Here is an 18,918-nt window from a genome sequence, read left to right on the forward strand (position 1 = left end):
GATGACCCTTTTTGAATGTCTATGGATTTTATTGTGACTTCACAAGTATAGTTGACCATATTGCTTGGCTTCTGAAGGGATGGGGGAGGGGAAAATTTTACATGTGATAAAGAAATATTTAACAATAGATAAAAAATTAAAAAAAATAAACTATCAGGTGTATGGAATATAGCAGAAATGCTTAACTCAAAAGTGAATATAAAATCCTAGTGCAAGTTAAGACTTAATAATGCAAACTAGTGGAAATCCGTAATATATATAAAAAAATCTTTCAATATAACGAACATAGAATTTTTAACAAGAATTCTACAGAGAAGATGCCAGCAGATTAATAATTGATTCCTGTCTAGAAAACTACAAGACAGGACCTGTGGTCTGAAGGATGGAAAAGTGAAGGAGCTTTTTTTTGGTCCATCTGGAAAATAAGAGAAAAAGGAAATAGGGCTTTCCCCCTGGCATATAAAAGTTGGAAGGGAGGTGGGCCAGAAAGAACAGTCTCAAAGCCTCAAACCTGTGCATTCCTGTTCAACCAAAGGGATTAGAAGGCAAAGCCAAGAGAGACAACAACAGAAAGCTGGGTCTTAGAAGTCCCTGTTACTGTATCAGACCACATGTTCCTCTTTCAGAGATGAGCAATAGCTCTTATTTTCTGTTGTCTGAGCTCTGCTGTGTCTCAAAGTCAATTTAAGGGTTGTCCTACTCCATTAGTAAACAAAAAGCTGCCTCTTCATTTCAGACCACGCATGATTTATTGAGTATCACAGTTTGGAATTCATAATAGCAAGCAGTCCCTGACATGTGGGGTCCATTCTTTCCTGAAAGAGGGGATGCCTTATCTTAGCAGGAACAGAAGGGAAGGGAGAGGCAAATTTTTCCACCCTTCTCTCCTTCCCAAATACTTACAAGGTATCTTGTAATAGCTGTAACTTAGAATTTTCAGGGATGGCTGAGCAGGCATGCTTTATAACCAGACATTCCTAAGTCCTTCAGTACTTAGGGGATCAAAGAGATTCAGTCAAATTCAACCCAAATTTGCTTGTAGCAGAATCTTTTCCTATTGATTATTATATGAATAGATGGACTTTTGAAGGGACGTAGAAGTTTTTTTTGTCATATGTAAATGTTGGTGTTTGTAAGTAACTTATGACAGTCTCTAGGAATTCCATAGAATGTTACATTTGGCAAGAAAACTAAAAAGATATTCTGTATTGTAGGCTACAAACAACATAATTAATTTATCATATTAGAGTACCGAGGGCATTTTATAAAATAAAACAAACCAACCTTTAAAACCATTTTACTAAGTATGTTTTATAGGAACCAGGGTTTTAAGCTTAATGGTATATATAGTTTTCAAAATCCTAGGTTTTGGACTTGCATTGGTATTTTCTTAAACCTAACATCTTGCTACTTGTCATAATCAGCTTAAGTAACTGGTTGAAATAACATTTTCTCTTAACAGGGTGATTTCACTAGGACCGGTGAAAGGAAGTTGGCAGGAGTCATGAAAGATGGAGTTAATTCTGCTAATCGGTATTACCTGAATCGCTTTAAGGATGCTTACAGACAAGCAGTTATAGGTAAGAAACTTTTCCCTTCCCTTAGTTGTGATGACTAGTCCAGTCATTTCTTTCTTGGATGAACATTTTTGGGAGACAAAGGATTTAATATAGAATAACATATCTGTTTTATAATATGCCTTGTGTTTTATATTGTCCATATTTCCAAATGAGATGACCTTTTTTTTTTAAACTGTTGGTTGATGTTAATTGCTCAGACTGCTGCGAATAAAATAAACCATCTCTCTATATAAGTATTTGTTTCTTTGCTTCCCATGCAACAAAGCCAGTAAGGTTTGGCCTACAGAATGAGGCGTTTAAAGCCGCTGCCTCACAGAGTGAAAATTCTAGGGCCTGGGACCTTTCTGGTCAGCAGAAATGCAGCTCTTAGGTCTCTATTATTCTCCCCCCGCCAACTTCCCTCTTTCTGCCAGGAGCAGTGTCATTATTCCAGTCATCTGTGACTCTTGGCTTTCACATCACTGTAGCTAACTGCTTGCCATGTTTTGTCAGTTTCTTGGGAGCATTCCTCCCATCTGTCTCTTCTCCACTCATACAACTACCCCAGGTTCAGGTCTTCATCACCTCTTACCTGACTTTCTGCAGTCCACTTCCTGAAGTGGTCTGCTGCTTTCAATCTCTTCCCTTTCCAATTCATTCTTTACCTTTATGCCAAATTGATATTCTGATAGCACAAGAAGCTTCAGTGGCTCCCAATCCCGTCTAAGATAAAATGCAAACTACTCTTTCATTTCAGTTAATTGCACATTCCTTTCCACTGTATCTTCTATGCCAAAGCCAGTCTGGCTCTTTAGAAAGCTTTCCTTCTCACCCTTGCCTCTGAGGATCCATTTTTCCCTTCAAGGATGTTTTCAAATGGTAATGCCTTCAAGAAGGCTTTCCAGATTTCCTTAATTGTCTTTCTTCGGATCACTTTGTGTTTATTCTGTGTGTGTCCTGTATTTATTTTGAACATGGTTGAATGTTTTAGGGGCAGCTGGGTGGTACGGTTGATAGAATAGTGACTCTGGAGTCAGGAGGACCTGAGTTCAAATGTAACTTCAGACACATATTAGCTGTGTGACCTTGGGCAAGTCACTTAACCCTATTTACCTCTGTTTTCTCCTCTGTAAAATGAGCTGGAGAAGGAAATGGCAAACTACTCCAGTATCTTTGCTGAGAAAACCTCAAATGGACTCATAGACAATCAGACATGACTGAAACAACTGGACAAAGAATGTTTAACTCTCCGAGGGCACAAGGACTGTTAGATTTTTTATGTTTATTTTTAACACCTAGCACAGTGCCTGACATATAGTAAGCACTTAAAAATGGTGGTTGACTAAAAGTAGGAAACTTTCTTCTCTGGTGAGAGTTTTTTGGTTACTTTGGGGTCCTTGCCATGGACAGTAATAGTCAACCTTTTTCTGCAAACCAGGTTTAATTTTTTTTTTCCCATGGAAATATACTACCTTGCATATTATTTTGAATGAATGTTAGCATAATAGCTCATAGCTATGTAGTGTTTAATTTTTTATAGAAAACTTTTCTCACAACCCTTGAAAATAGGTGGTGAAAATATTATCCCCAGTTATAGGTGAATAAACTCAGGCTTAAAAGTGATATGCCTTGAGGTCACATAGATGTTAAACATTGGAAACTGGGACTTAACTCAAGTCTTGATACCTAATCCAGGTTCTTTCTATAACACCATACCATATTTTATGTTTTTAAGATTAGCATGATTAGACTTCTGTCTGCAAAAAATTTTCTAAGTATTACTACTCTCTTGTCTTTATAGATTAGTTAGTGTTCTGTTTTATTGGTCTAAAATTTATTTTCCCTACAATTTTTTTTGGTTGTTGTTCACTCGTTTTAGTTGTGTTCAGCTCATCGTGGCCCCATTTGGGGTTTTCTTGGCAGAGATACTGGAGTAGTTTGCCATTTCCTTCTCTAGCTCATTTTACAAACTGGGAAACTGAGGCAAACAGGGTTAAGTGACTTGCCCAGGGTCACATAGCTAGTAAGCATTTAAGGCTGGATTTGAACTCAGGTCTTCCCACCTCCAGGCCCAGCACTCTATCCGTTGCATTACCTATCTTCGTTTTTAGTTTATTCCATAATCTTTAACATGTAAAGATCAGAATCCATTATAAGTTTTTTTTTTAAAACTACTATACATACCTTCAGTCCATATTCTTTGTATTTTTCTTAGTGATAAATTTTCAGGAATTACAGACGTTCCTATTGATTTAAAAAAATATTTAAACTAATCCTGTTTTCCATTCTCTTTGAAAATTATAAACTAAGATAATGACTTATGCTTGACATTTCTTTTTTTTTTTTTTTAAGCAATCAGGGTTAAGTAACTTGCTCAAGGTTACATGGCCAGTTATTTTTGGGTGTGGTGCTAAGTATCAGAGCCCGGATTTGATCCCAGGTCATCCCGACTCTGGGGCCAGTGCTCTTACTCACTGAGCCCCCTGGCCACCCCTATGCTTGACATTTCTTAAACTCCCCCCCCTTCTCTCACTTTCTACCTTAGATTTGATGCAAGGCATTCCTGTGACTGAAGATCTCTATTCCATATTTACAAAGGAGAAAGAACACGAGGCTTTGGATAAGGAAAATCAGAGAAGCCACCAGGAACTGATTAGCCAACTCTTACAGAGCTATATGAAATTACTGTTGCCTGATGATGAAAAGTTCCATGGGGGATGGGCCCTTATTGATTGTGATCCAAGGTCAGTTTGAACTCATTCCTAGCCCATTCCCTTTCTTAACCTTCTGATGCTATTGTCTTAATTAATAGTTGACAGATAGTATGGGCGATGTTTACTTAGATAACAAAAGGTTTGGGCTTCTGTGCATGGTGCATGGCAGTTTACCAACATTTGGGTAGCACATCATTTTAGGTGGTTCCTGAGTTGCCTATGACCTTAACATGATATGTGTGTTCTGGCTGTGCCCTCCCACAGTCTTCCTTCACTCAAATAACTGTGCTGGCTCTAGCTGAAGGTATTGTCCTTCTCAGTGAAATTGTTTTAACATTTTGGTACTCTTTCGCTGTCTATTTTTCATTATTTGTAGCTCAGTTAATTCTGTCTTAGAATGTTGTGGAAGTGCTTTTTAAACTGTAATATGCTACATCAGTTTGGACTATCATGTGTACTCTCTCTACTCAAGTCCTAGACAGGGGTGGGGCCTCAAGGCCCTGTGTAACCCTCTAGGTCCTCAACTTTGACTGATTGCATACTTCACAGAACAAATCCCCTTAATAAAGTTTGGATTCAGTCAAAGACCTAGTAGCTCATTATGGTGGGGAGATGGCAGTTCTTGAGGGTTATGCTGCCAGTGCATAATAAACTCTTGAAAGTTTCATTAAGTTAGAATGGTTTTGAGTTTGGAGAGGCCACAGCACTAAGCTATCACTTTGTATTGTCAGTGGAAGAATTAAGTATCTAAATCTTATGTCCTTGAAATAGTCTATATGTAAACATCTTGCTTTTAACTCCTTTTCTTCAACTCTGGTCTGGTAAACTCAGGAACTTCCCCCTCTGCTACATTCATTTATGAATGCCCTAATCCTTCTCATGACCTCATGACTGAGAAAGTATTGAAATGCTAGTGACAGTTGTTTCAAGAAACAGAAAGTAGATAAGTTTTGAGATGAAATTACGTGGTAGAGATCCAGACCATTGACCTCTAAAAATCCTTCAAAAGCATCTTGAAGCCTCCTTTACAATCTCTATAAAACCCTCTATATATTACTTGGCATCCCTTATCCAGTGCTGGTGTTTCAAGAAAAACTTAAAACTAGGTTAAAGGGTTTATTACTTACTTTTTCTTTCTTTAAAAAAAAAAATCACTGGTATTCTAATACTATTTTTTCACCATAAAGATCTTTTATTAGCTAACCTGAGATGCTGTTTCTGTGGTAAAATGTTTTAAATGTAAAATAATAGGAATTTTAGAATATAACCTGTTTGTAAATTGAGGACTGCTTGTATTTGACATGTCTGAAAGGGTTAATGCTACATAGTCAGTGCTGAACAAGGTTTTGAAAAACAGAAAAATGAAGGATAAAACGACATTGGACAACTTTGGTTTTTGATATAATTAAATGGCCTTGACCTATGATGTGATGTTCTATGCACCCAACATTTGTTCCAGTAGCCATAGTGTAGCCGTGGATTCTGCAAATAAAATAAAAAGTCTATACTTTCATTTTGGTATCACTTAATACTTGTTTTTGCAATTATTCCTTCCCTTCATTATTTTAGTGTCTTTAATTTTTGGACAGAGGCAACTGGGAAAGCCAGGACTTATTGGATGGTGGCTAACGTGGACTGTGAGCTTGCCCTTAGTTACTCCTGTGTAAGATAGTGGTGTCACCAATGGCTGGTGAGAGAGAAAGCAAAGCCTGCTGCCCCATCTATGTAAAACTGTCTTGGAGTATAGGTGAAAAGTTGATCTGCACACCTTATGAATGAGGAAAGTGTTAGCCAAAAATATAGATGTTATACACACACTATGCTTTTGTGCCCCTATAGGAATATTATAGATTTATGCTTTTTCACTTTGACAGTTGACAGTCAAGGGATAACGCTGAACCTTTGGAGGTTACTTTCCTATACTGAAATTTCAATATATTATCTTAATAGATATCGAATTTTCTATTCCCTTAATTTAATAATTGACTAAAATGAAGTTGAGAGAGAGAGCAACATATTAATAAGATTAATAATGTTTCTCAGCCTCTCCTTATTTTTGCCCTACTTTACGCATTTTTCTACAACTTGACACATATTTCTGTAACTTTCAGGTCGTACATACATGTATGCTGTGATGTCATAGCCATAGTTTAACAGCTGTTTCCCTCCAAAATGCTAGTTTTTCTGTGAGGGGAAAAAAAGTCAGAGTTGGAGTCAACTGAATAATAATCAGAATAGTATTATATTATATTATTATTATAATATTAAGTCCTCAGTTATTTGTGGATAGACTATTTTATTTCTGAATTTTAAAAAATTGTGCTATTGGTCATTTTATGTAAAACTGTGCTTGATGGCTTGAAATGTGGATTGTTATAAAAATAATTTTTCCCTAATCCCTGCCATATTTTTTAGCCTTATTGATGCTACTCATAAAGATGTGGATGTGCTGCTACTGCTTTCTAACTCTGCCTACTACGTGGCCTAGTAAGTTGTACATTGATTAAAAAGCTCCGATTTTAAAAGTATTAGACGGTTTCTTAAATTGAATGTCACTTTTATGTCATTCTGTTATTTTTAACTGCTTGATAGTTCTGAATTATTTTATATACTCAAGCTGAACATTTTCTGTTTTAATTCCTATTTTGTTTCTTCCTCTATCCAGTTATGATGATGAAGTTGATAAAGTAAATCAGTATCAAAGACTGAGCCTGGAAAACTTGGAGAAAATAGAAATAGGTAAAATTTGAATGTTTAGGATGTTTATTCTTGTTTCTCCAAAAGAAAAAAAACTGATATGACTTTGTTTTAGAACCAGAAAGCTATTTTGTGAACTTTTGGGAACTTCTGCTTCCCATTAAATGACATATATCAGTAACAATTAAATTTTTTTCCTTTGCATTCATTTTGAAGACTGACCTATAGTGATGGTGACAGTAACCAATTGTTTATTTGTGGGCATGGAAAAGAGCTTTCTTTTTTTCATTAAATACTGTAAATAGCCCTAAAAATATTTTGGCTCTGTGAGCCAACTGTACAATATAGATTTCTTTTAACAAATCATAATTGAGGTATGTTTCTCTAGTGAAAAGTTAAGTTTTTTCTTTCCTTTTTTAGGCACAAATAAATATATCACCATCATGTTCAAGAATTCTAATCTTGAACCATATAATAAATAAATGATAAATCCAATAAACCCCTTATCTAACCAACAATAAATCCAATAAATATTTTTTCTAACCCTAACATATTGGCTTTCCACATTTCGCTCCGCCTTTCCTTAAAAAACCCTGTTCTTCACCTACATCATGACCTTCAGTCCCTAGACCGCTCAGTTCTCTGTTGGGCTGTGTAGGCTTCACTCTCTCCTTTTTTCCCCTTCTTGGCCCCTTGGTGAACCAATTCAACACTACAGTATTCTCTTTGAGTCTCTAGCCCCTTCATCATTTCACTGATTATGCTCTGCCAAGCCTCACCCTTGGATTGCAGTTTCCACCATCCAATGTCTTCACACCTATTAGCAGAATGAAGGTAGAAAATGTCACGTGAGCATCTGATTGGTTTCATAGCAAATTTGTTATACAACCTCAACTCAGCCCTCATTCTTCTAATTAGTCCTTCTATATCAGCCTTATCAACTCTCTTATCCCACTTACCACAGAAGTTCTTCCAAACTTTTTCATCCTCCTAAAGGATGCCATGGCCTCCCCTCCCCCCTTCAGCTGAGAACTTTACCTCATATTTTATAGAAAAAATTGAGGCCATTTGGTACGAGCTTCCATTTCTCCCTCTTCTGCTCTGTCTTTGGTTCTCTTCCTGCCACTCTGATCACTCCTCAGGCTCCTTTTTCTGTGCATATTCATTCGTATCATACCCTGTAACCATAAATGTCCCATAGAGTTTTATCCTGGACTGTCTTCTCCTTCTATGCTTTATTTGGTCATCTCATTAACTCTACCATGGCTGTAATTGCCATTTTTTGTGATTGATAATTCTCAAGTTTACCTATTCTGCCTTAACTTCTGTTGACCTCTCTTGCATCTCCAAATCTCAGACCTGATGTCCAGTAGACATCTTAAACTCCTTCTGTCCAAAACTGAGCTCATAATATTTCCCCCTGAAAACCCTCTGCCCACCTCCCATTCTTATGGCTGCAGAGAGCAATACCATCCTCCCGGTGCCTCAGGCTCATAACCTAGGACTGACTCATCCTGTGCTCCTCACTGTTTCACCTCCCCCCGTCCTCCCAGCGTTGCCCCACCCCGCCCCCCCCCCCATGGGCATCCAGTCTGTTGTCAGGGTCTGCTGATTGGACCTTTGCAACATCTGAATATGCCCCCTTCTCTCTCTGGTGCAGGCCCTCTTCATCACCTCAGTCCTGTACTCTTGCCACAGCCTAGCTGCCTTAAATTTCTCCTCACTTCCATCTGTCTTCCCTTTGGCTACTGAAGGGCGGACTCAGCACCCGAGTCATACCCAGGCGCCTCTCCTACTCCCACTCAAGAACTCTGGTGGCTCGCTATTGGCTCCAGGCTCAAATACAGACCCTTCTCTTTGGTATCCAAAGTCCCTCCTTAATCTAGCCCCCACCTGCCTTTCCAGTCTTCCGTCACTCACTTTGACCCCGTGACACCAGCCTCCTTGGTTCCTGGGCATGTTTTCTGTCCTCCATGCCTTGAAAGTTTGCTCTCCCTCCTTATCTCCACTTACTCACTTTCTTGAATTCCTTTAAATTCCAACGAGAATCTCCTCTACAGGAAGCCTTTCCCAAGCAAGCCCTCTTTAATTTTAGGTCTTCCTTCTGTTATTTATTATTTATTTCTTGTTATCTATCCGATATGTAGATTGTTTGTCCCCCGCCCCCCATTAGATTGTTTTCTCCTGGAGAGTAGGGAATGCCTTTTACTTCTTCTGGCATGCCCAGTGCTTACACAGTGCTTGGCACATAGTAGGTGTTTATTGACTGAATGACTAAGATTGACAGAAAAGCATACCAAATGTAAAGTTGAGGACAAAAAATGTTCAATGGTGTTTGTACTGTCTTAAAGGTTTTATGCTATATTTATGATTTGGGATTTCTAGGTCCTGAACCCACTCTTTTTGGGAAACCAAAGTTTTCCTGCATGAGGTTACACTATAAACATAAAGAAACAAGTGGCTATTTTCATACCCTTCGAGCAGTGGTGCGTAACCCAGAAGAGGATGGAAAAGGTAACAATAAGAGAAACCGCGTCTTCATTCTGAGTGAGAATGGCCTGAGCCGATGGGTTATCCTGGGGCAGGATGCAATTTTTAAAAGGTCACAGCTGACGTAGGACATAGATTATATTGATGTAATCTTTGTTGGACACTCTCAGTTTGACCTTGCAGTATATATAGAGCTGGGGACACATTCCCACACCCCCTATTTAATACAAACATCAGGACGTATTCTTCCTTTTAGGATGTAGCAAGTGGTGTTCTGCACATCTGTCAGTCTGTTAGCATTAAGGCTGAAGGAGGATAGAGATTTAAGCTAGTAAAGCTGCATTAGGATACACTTTCTGTAATGATCTTTCAATTTTGTTGTTTTGGGACTTGAGGATGTATTTTTTTCAGAGGGGATAAATTTTCTTCCATAAAGAGAGAGTAACTCAGCTGACTGGCATCAAATTGCATTTTAGGTTAGATTGGCTCTTTTTGAAGTGTATATTTTAGATGCTGACAGGCTGTAAATTGGGTTTCAGATACTCTTCAGTGCATTGCAGAGATGCTACAGATCACCAAGCAAGCCATGGGTTTAGATGTACCCATTATAGAGAAAAAACTTGAGAGGTGAGTGAGTTTATTTCCCATCCGTTTTTTAGGATTACTAAAAAAAAGTGGCAGGTGTGTGTATTATGTGTGTGTGTGCTCATGTGATCATAAACACACACACACATACACATATGGTATTTCTCAGGCTTCTAAAGAAGAAAAGAAATACTGACTCTTTTGCTTTCGAGCAGGGCTGGGCTAACTGATCTGGGAGACTTTAAGAGGTATGGGGTGCTTTTAGCACAAAAAAATTTCAGGGAAATTTCAAAGCAAAATAAACTTTATCAGTTAAATATTATCTTAGAACCCAAATCATCATTGTGCAAAATACCAGGGTTTTTACAGAATAAGGTTTGGGAATGCTACTTTTGCAAATTGTGGGAGAGGTTTTGCCCAAAATATCATTTAAAGAATGTAATATTTTTCATTACTTTTTCTAAAGACAGTAATCTATTTTACAGAGGATTAGATTTAGATGATCTATTTTTAACTTGTTGGCATCAGATATAAGTACTGAAAAGTTACATTTATATAGATATTTTATTAATCCTAGTTGGTGCTGGTACTCAATCAAACTCTAAGTATTATTTTTTAATAATGCAACATAAATAATCTTGGCTTTCACACTTTTATAAAACTTTGCTCTTCTTCCCTCCCCCATAATAGTTACTACATGTGATTAAATATGCTGTTGGAAAAGTTTCTCTGTATAGTTTGGTTATGTCGATCAGTATCATGATGCTGATGAGAGTAGCTTACTTTTTCAGTGCCCATTATTTTGTTTGTTTCTCCCTGAAACCTAGTGAAAGTTTTGCAGATCAATAAACCAAAGATCAGGTATAGATAAAGTGACTTGACCCTAGGACTTGGGACTCAAATTCCAATCTTCTTTCTATTTATTAAAATTACTCATCTTAATGAAACTGGCATTTAGGTAGCTTTTACCAGTCTTTGAAGTGAAATTGATTCTTTCTCATAGTAGAACTTGGTACAGAAATTCTTAACTTTTTTTTTCTCTGATTTATAGGAAGAGTAGTAAACCTCATGAGGACATCATTGGGATTAGAGCTCAAAACCAAGGATCTTTGGCTCAAGGAAAGAATTTTTTGATGAGCAAATTTTCATCTCTAAATCAAAAAGTGAAACAAACCAAATCCAACGTCAGTATTGGCAACCTGCGCAAGCTAGGAAGCTTCACAAAACCTGAAGTGAAAGTCAACTTTTTAAAACCAAACTTAACAGTGAATCTTTGGAAATCAGATAGTAGTCTTGAAACTATGGAAAATACAGGTGTTATGGATAGTAAAGTTCAGATACCGTCTGATGAGGAGATCTCTTCAGATGACTCATTCCATTCCGATGAGTACCTTACAAATTCGAAGTGTGAAGAGGAAAGGCAACTAGCTAATTCTTTAGAAAACGTGGGGCCAGTGGATTACGTTCTTCCTAGTTGTGGCATTATTGCTTCAGCTCCAAGATTAGGCAGTCGATCTCAGTCTATAAGTGGCACTGACATTGCCATTCATGTTCCTTCAGAAATGGTAGGACCACATGGAAAAGGCCTGCCGTCTCCAATGAAGAAAAGTCCTTCTGCTGACAGTGTATTAATGGACTTCACTAAGCCCATAGATGCTTATTGTCACAGGTTTGTACAGGATGCTCAGAGTAAAGTGACGCAGCCATCAGAGATCGAGTCTGCTTCTCAGCAGGCTACTGAGGAAGGTTGCCAGTCTACCACTGAGGAGTGTAAGACTAAGGAAACCAAATCAGAAGTGACAGAAGAGATGCCTTCTCGACCGTCTAAGCTGGATGTCCCTTCAGAGACAGGACCGCGTTTTTTGTCAGTCGAACCACCTAATTTTGCTACAGCTCAGAAGACCCCAGGTTCTGGATCTGGCCTGCTTGAACCTGAGGCAGGCCCTAACCCAACACCTTCCCCTGCAGAAAGCAATGGTAGTAGAGCAGTCTCACCTTTTGCAAAGATCCGAAGTTCCATGGTTCAGGTTGCTAATATTACCCAAGCTGGACTGACTCATGGGCTAAACTTTGCAGTCGCTAAAGTCCAGAAGAGCCCAGCAGAACCCGAGGTAGTTAATGTGGTAGAACAAAATGAACTTAAAGACATGTTTACCCAGTGTCAGACTAGAATAATTCAGATTTAGCCAACTACAAATGGTTCTTCAATGGCTTGTATATAATCCTAAAGAAAATTATTTCATACCAAAATACCATTACAACTAGTACTGCCTGGATGTGGGGATCAAAACTGCAAATTGTGTATTTTTGGAGCATAGTTTTGAGACTTTCTGAGCAGGATTCAGAATTTTTAAGAGCACTGAGATGATGTTCACATTAGAATATTTTGACCTCTGCAGGTAGTTTATACACTGGCACTAACAAACAAGCTATTCATTTAAATTCCAGAATCCATAATTTGGGGACACAATCTCTAAAAGGCTGGATCTGCACACATTTACCTAATTGGTAATTCACAGCTAAAAATAAAATAATTTATCTATAAGGTACATTATGTTTATTTGAGGGATTCGTGTATTTTAATCCTTGTTTTAATTGTGTGTTCCATCAACTAAGAGCCTGTAGTCTCATTTCTGTGTTAGTATTTCTGTAAGGTAATCTGTAAGTTAGTTACAGGAGTTTTAAAAGTGGTTGTTTTAAGACTGAGTTGAATGTGGAAAAATGTTTGAGATGCAAAAAAAACCCAAACAAATGATTGCTTTTATGATTTTGTTTAAACATCCATCTCCCTATAAAGAGCTAATTTGGGGGTACTATAGTCAGGAACGAGGTACCCTTTGACCTGATTATCCACTTGAAGAGAAGAAATCAGAATATATTACTGCCTACACATTTGCATATAGTTTAGGAGCACTAAAAACTCAATTGTTAAAATAAATCTGAACACTCAGATTGTGTCACCATTCACTGCGTGGTGTAGGTACCCTAAGAGGCTTCCAAAGTGCTTTCAGGAATGAAGTGGAAACCGCTTATGTGTGCATTGCTTAGGGATATTTATTGGGAACTTCTAAGTATGCACAGAAATGAAATTTGTTTCTAGCAATTCCCAATGGGGATTTTTCCATGACATTTTCGTGTAAGATACCGTAGAAAAAAAAAAGGTAGCTAGCTTCAAGAATGTTAAAACTTTGGCTTCAAGCTATTACCCCCACCATGTAAAACCCAGTGTGTGCCTGTTTTAGTATGTGTCTTGTGGGCTGACTGCATATGGTATCTCAAACACGTGTCATAATTGTAGTATAGTGGCTTAGGAGCCTTCCTTTGGTGTTGAAGTGATTATCAGCTGAACAGATTATGTCTGCTGAAACTTTGATAAGCATTTTAACTTTTGTTATTTATTCATGTTTTATTAGTGATGTGGGTGTTTTTTGTGTGTCAATAAAATCTTGTCATTGTATATTTAAAATAAACTACTATTGTATTTTAATGCAAAAGAATGTATATGAAAATATTTTAATAAAAAAATTTAATTCCAAATAGCTTCCTGTTTCAGATTTAAAAGATTTATGGGTTTAGACTTGATTTCAGAATGACAGGTTGTGATATTAGGAAAACAAAAATGCTGCAGTATTTCAACTTTTGTCCCATTCTTTCCTTATCTCATTGATAGTACTCCTTTCAGTGTGGTATTAGGTATTTTTATAATTAAAATCCAGATCTCTTGTAATTCTAACTCAACCACAGTGCTTAATTTTTTTCTTACAAGGTTGCTAGATTTCTGTGTAGGCCTTTAGAGAGCATCTCTACCAGTCAGTAAGCCTTACTAGTTTAAGTATAAATGAAATTCCCGAGTATTTAATAATGTATTCTTCAGTGTGAAATCTAATCATTAACACTGATTGAATGAATGAAATGATGACTGAAGAGTAATTTTCTCAGTTCTGGAAGGGAACAGACCACAGAGGTAAAAGTCTTATTGTTGTGTAAGATTAACTTTGAGATTTGCCAAATTTCTCAAGTTCAGTTACTAAGATAGTAATCTGATTTTCTTCCAACCAAAATTGCATTTGTAGATGAATTCCCAAAATTAACTAGGAAGAATGCTTTTATTATCTTCTTGAAACAGGGAAAATGAAGCACCTTTATATGGACAAAAACTGACATTCAACACTTAAGATTTGTGTTGTGTTTGATATTGAGGTTTCTTTAGACATTAAAGCTACATTTACTGATATGTCACCAATGACCTCCTTATGACTGAATCCAATACTTTTTTTGTACTCATTCTCTATGACCTCTGCAACTTTGGACCCAGAATACCTCATTGCATTTCCTATCCTTGGCCTAGCACCTCCCGTAGCTTCAATCATAGCAATGCCCACACAATGTCCCTAGCTTTTCCCCAGAGCCTCAAACAACTACCTCCTGAACATTCCTTTCTGTCTCAAACCTGCTGCTCTCCACTAATTTATCCCATCGTCTAGACTCAAACCCTTATTCTCATCTTTATCCTTTCTTCCTTTTCACTTATGCACATTTTTACAAAGAATAAATCCTACAAGGGGGTTGCAAGTACTTATATTCTTTGTTCAGAATTAGTTTTGTAAAATAGTTGGTTTCAACCCAATGGAAATACCGTGTTTCCCCGATAATAAGACACTGTCTTATTAATTTTTTGGAAAGAAAAACACCAGAGGGCTTATTTTCAGGGGAGGGCTTATGTTGTCTTGCCTCAGCTCTCCTTTGCGGCACTGCTGTCAATGGCGCCAGCAAGCAAATCACTGGGGAAGAACAGGATGACGCGCTCACTGCTGCAGCTCTGATTGGATGCAGCTCTGAGCGCAGTGTGTGTTTCACAGGGGGCAGGAGGGGGGACGGTGCATACAGAGGGTACCATAATGTAGCGTGTAGCGCAGGGGATCACCTTCACTACAGTAGCAATCTCAATAGGGCTTATTTTCGGGATAGGTCTTATTATCGGGGAAACATGGTATGCAGTGTGAATAATTTCCAGAGGAAAGGCACTTGGGACAGCAGAGTGGGTCATGTAGGAGATAACATGAGCTAAGTTTAAATTAAAATAGTGGTATAAATAAGGTGGGGACAAGGGGGTAAATGCAGTCATGCAAGATGCTTGTGGAAAGGTAGAAATTGTATCTGAGAAATAACAAGCACACCAGCTGAATTGGAATATGGAAGATATAAAGGAGAATAATGTGTGTTAAACCCAGATACAGCTACGCTTTCAGAATCAGTGAAAGGCACAACAGGAATTTTTATAATTTATCTTAGAAAACGATAGAGCTTGAGCTTTTTAAGCCAAGGAATGGCCTATGTGTGTCATGGGATTAGAGAGGAAAGTAAATGCAGAACTAGGAGATTATTGTAGTAGTACAGGCAAGAAGTAATCAGCATGAATTAGCATAGCATGGCAACCATGTAAGAGAGGCTAGGGGAGACTGGGAAGAGTTCCAAGGAGGACTTCTGGCTTGCAAAACTCAGGTTTCTAGGATTTGGCCAAAATACATGTGTGCCTCCACTCTTATTCTCGTCTTGATCTCTGTCCACCATGGCTGGAATGGCTCTCCCATACTCTTATAGTGATTCAACAGTCAATGACACTCTCTCACCTCCAGCCAGCCCTTCTCCCCTCCCATTTAAACTAGGTTTTTCCTGGCACAGCCAAGAAATCTCCTTTACACTCAGTCCCCATGTTTTTACCTTTCCTTAGATTGTAGGGTGCTGGGTGGGCATCATTTTTGTCCCTAGGATCTGGCAGTCTTTTACTTACATTTCTGTAATCTAATTCACTTTCATTGAAACCTTTGGAGGGGGGGGGGGGAAGGAAAGTACTACTACCTCTGGTGCGGCCCCTTTTTGCAGACTAGATAAGTAATTAGTGTGATGCCCCCATCTTGAAAGAGTATGTATGTTTACTGTACCACATGCCTTTATTCATCCTCACAGGCAATCAAGTTTCTGGCAATGAAAGGATGTGCCAAATTTATTATCTATTTAAAACTTAACTGAGAACTTTACTTATTTCTGTGGAGGGTAAAACAAGCCTGTGGAGCTGGTTATGTTATCAAAGCTTCCCTCTTCAAGGCAATTCTTCAAAGAGTGAAACAAAATAAATACTAAGACTAGCTTGTTGTAAAAAATGTCTTATTCTTTAGGAATACACTAAGCTGTAGCATATGCAAATTAAGTTTTATCAAGATTTTACTGTAACTTATCAAAATTAACTACCAAGGTGAATAACCAATATTCTCCAATTTAGCACAGAATTAGAGGGGAAATAAAAGGTGCTTGGGAAAATTATTTGAAGGGCCAAGTTGAATAAATAAGTTCTTAGTTCTAAATACTGTCTTAAAACACATACACACCTTGGCTCTAATTCTTTGAAATTAAAAGCAGCTCCCCTCAGTCTAAGCAAATTTAACCTCTCCATTAAAACAGAAGACAAGTGGAAAAAAAACAAAACAAAACAAAACTAGAGATACAATTCATTGTAGTAGTCTGTCTCTTACAATGTGAAGAGTACAATGATGGAGTTATTCAAACCTTCTTCATTTTCTCTATCCACCCTCCACTGAAACAGTCCCTGAAGGCAAAGTGACAACTCTTTAAAAAAGTATAATCAGCAGAATTACCAATATTAAATCTTTAATATCAAATAATTTGCACAGTTACCAGTTTAATTACAAAAAAACTTCAAAAGCTTCATAAAATCAGTAAGTTTAAAAGAAGGCCTTACTGAACACCATATAAACTTCAGTTGTTTTCAGGCATGATTTGGATTTCAAGGAAAAGTCATTTGTTTGATACAAATAATCTACAAAACGATATGGTATAAATGATATTTCAATTTTACAATAATCTTGTTGCAGTTTGCACGTTACTTTTCATAATCTGTTAAACTAAGGTAAAAGAAAGAAAAACATTTTTAAAGTTCATTTCCATTAACACAGTTCTGCTGTTGAAGCCTGGTTTTTCGTAAAGACTCCAGCTGCTTTGCTCGTAGCCACCTCTCTCTTGACAGTGTTGTCTGACCAGCACTTAGAGACAAGAATCTATGTGAAATACAAAAAATAATTTGAGGACAAAGTACTAAACAGACCTAATGCACCTTATCTAAAGATGAGATCTGGAAGGGACCACAGAGTCCTAAAGTGCAGATGCCTCTTTTTATAATGTAATCTACTGAGCAAGAAAAAAAAAAACTGGGACTGGGATCTAAGCATCTTGAACACATATTAATAACCCATGTGTTAGAAATGTAGCCTGAGTGGGGCAAGTTTTTACTCTCACAGTCATGCATACCTATAAAAGCTCTTTCTGAAGATCATATTGCTCATTAGTTTTATAGACTACAGAATATAAAACATGTATTTTTTTCTTAGTTCATCAAAAAGATCAACTTTACCCACCATAACAAAAAATATTTTAAAGAATTATTAAAAAGAGAAAATTAGTCCTAATTTGCTAAAGAGAGTGATAATTACCTAGCTACAACCAGCAATCGATGGAGGTCATCAGCTGTTATGCTTTGTGGGTCATTCTTGCGCATTTCAACAAAGTCATCTTCAACTGCCTGTATTAAAATATCAAATACTAAAAATAAAATATCATGAGGAAACTAAGGCATATCAAGGTAAAGTGACTTACCCAAAGCCACGTAAATCATCTTAGATTTAAATTATTTACTAATCTGATATTTCTGACTTCTTATAAAACCATTTCTCCACTTCATCCCCCCAATTCTGTATCCCTAACATTGCTACCTTACACATAGGTATTTAATTAAAAACAAAACAAAAAAAAAAATGCCAACTATTAAAAAAAGAACACCCTTTGCCCACAAACATACCTTGGTTACCTCATCAGATATGCTATAATCCAACAATCGCAAAAGAGTCAGATAAATGCGGAATTTATTCAAGACAGAAGGAAGTACTGCTGTAAGAAGACTGCTCATATATTCTTCCATATTTGGTGGAATTATTTGTGGTTGCAAGTGGACTTGGCAATCAGACTATTAAGAAAAGCAAAAGATGATTATTTTCAAGTTTCTAAACAAACTGTCAAAAGGATTTGAATGTTTCTGGTTGCCTTGTTAAAGGCAAATGTATTATTATTAAATAAATTGATAAATTTTCAATAATGAATACAGTTGAATATTAATCCATGTAAAGTTACTAAAATGAGACTAAGATAGGAATTTAGTAGAAAAAAGGTGGTTGTGTTTTTTAAAAAAATTCTCAAATAGGTTTTGCATTGAAGGGGTTCCAAAATTCTGAGCCAAATTAAGTCATGAGGAGAATATTACTGCTAAAAGAAATGTTCCTGGGGCGGCCAGGTGGCTCAGCAAGTAGGAGCACCGGCTCCAGTGTTGAGAAGACCTGGAGATCGAATCCCGGGCTCAGACACTTAGCACCCACCCAGAAACACCTGGCCGTGTAACCTTGAGCAAGTTACTTAACCCCAATTGCTTAGGGGCGGCCAGGTGGCTCAGCAAGTAAGAGCACCGGCTCCAGTGTCGGGATGACCTGGAGATCTTATCCCGGGCTCAGACACTCAGCACCACACCCAGAAATAACTGGCCTTGTAACCTTGAGCAAGTTACTTAACCCCGATTGCTTAATTAAAAAAAAAAAATGTTCCTCTGCAGTCAGTATAAGGTGGCTTGGGATTACTGAAAATGCTTTGCAATTTCCCAAATACAAAGTATCCTAATTTCATCTGTAATGTCTGACAAAGATAACATTTACAGTTGAATTAACCGACTACAGGAGAAAATCTGGAAAATCCCATGGATTTTATCCATTTCCAGAAAATCTGGAAAATCTTCATGCCCATATTTTTTTCTATGT

The 18,918-nt window shown here is 37.5% G+C and overlaps 2 protein-coding genes across 5 annotated transcripts in view; one reads left to right on the forward strand and one right to left on the reverse strand.

Moving 5' to 3' along the window:
- INPP5F (inositol polyphosphate-5-phosphatase F) overlaps positions 1 to 13,582 on the forward strand; it is a 113,258-nt gene extending 99,676 nt beyond the window's left edge. For both annotated transcript variants that reach the window (XM_069099092.1, XM_069099093.1), the window contains 7 exons: positions 1,463 to 1,580; positions 4,105 to 4,303; positions 6,689 to 6,760; positions 6,939 to 7,012; positions 9,356 to 9,484; positions 10,000 to 10,087; positions 11,097 to 13,582. In XM_069099092.1, coding sequence (XP_068955193.1) covers positions 1,463 to 1,580; positions 4,105 to 4,303; positions 6,689 to 6,760; positions 6,939 to 7,012; positions 9,356 to 9,484; positions 10,000 to 10,087; positions 11,097 to 12,231 — 1,815 coding nt within the window. In that variant the 3' untranslated portion in view covers positions 12,232 to 13,582. The remainder of the gene's footprint in view (positions 1 to 1,462; positions 1,581 to 4,104; positions 4,304 to 6,688; positions 6,761 to 6,938; positions 7,013 to 9,355; positions 9,485 to 9,999; positions 10,088 to 11,096) is intronic.
- Positions 13,583 to 16,694: 3,112 nt separating this feature from the next.
- The window catches only part of MCMBP (minichromosome maintenance complex binding protein), a 32,881-nt gene continuing 30,657 nt past the window's right edge, over positions 16,695 to 18,918 (reverse strand). For all 3 annotated transcript variants that reach the window (XM_069099099.1, XM_069099100.1, XM_069099098.1), the window contains 3 exons: positions 17,916 to 18,080; positions 17,551 to 17,639; positions 16,695 to 17,118 (listed from right to left, as the gene is read on the reverse strand). In XM_069099099.1, the coding sequence (XP_068955200.1) occupies positions 16,992 to 17,118; positions 17,551 to 17,639; positions 17,916 to 18,080 (381 nt within the window). In that variant the 3' untranslated portion in view covers positions 16,695 to 16,991. The remainder of the gene's footprint in view (positions 17,119 to 17,550; positions 17,640 to 17,915; positions 18,081 to 18,918) is intronic.

This window comes from Petaurus breviceps, unplaced genomic scaffold, assembly GCF_028583685.1.
Source record: "Petaurus breviceps papuanus isolate PSGF00001 unplaced genomic scaffold, PetGlider_PUasm1.0 37, whole genome shotgun sequence".
NCBI classification, from domain to species: domain Eukaryota; kingdom Metazoa; phylum Chordata; class Mammalia; order Diprotodontia; family Petauridae; genus Petaurus; species Petaurus breviceps.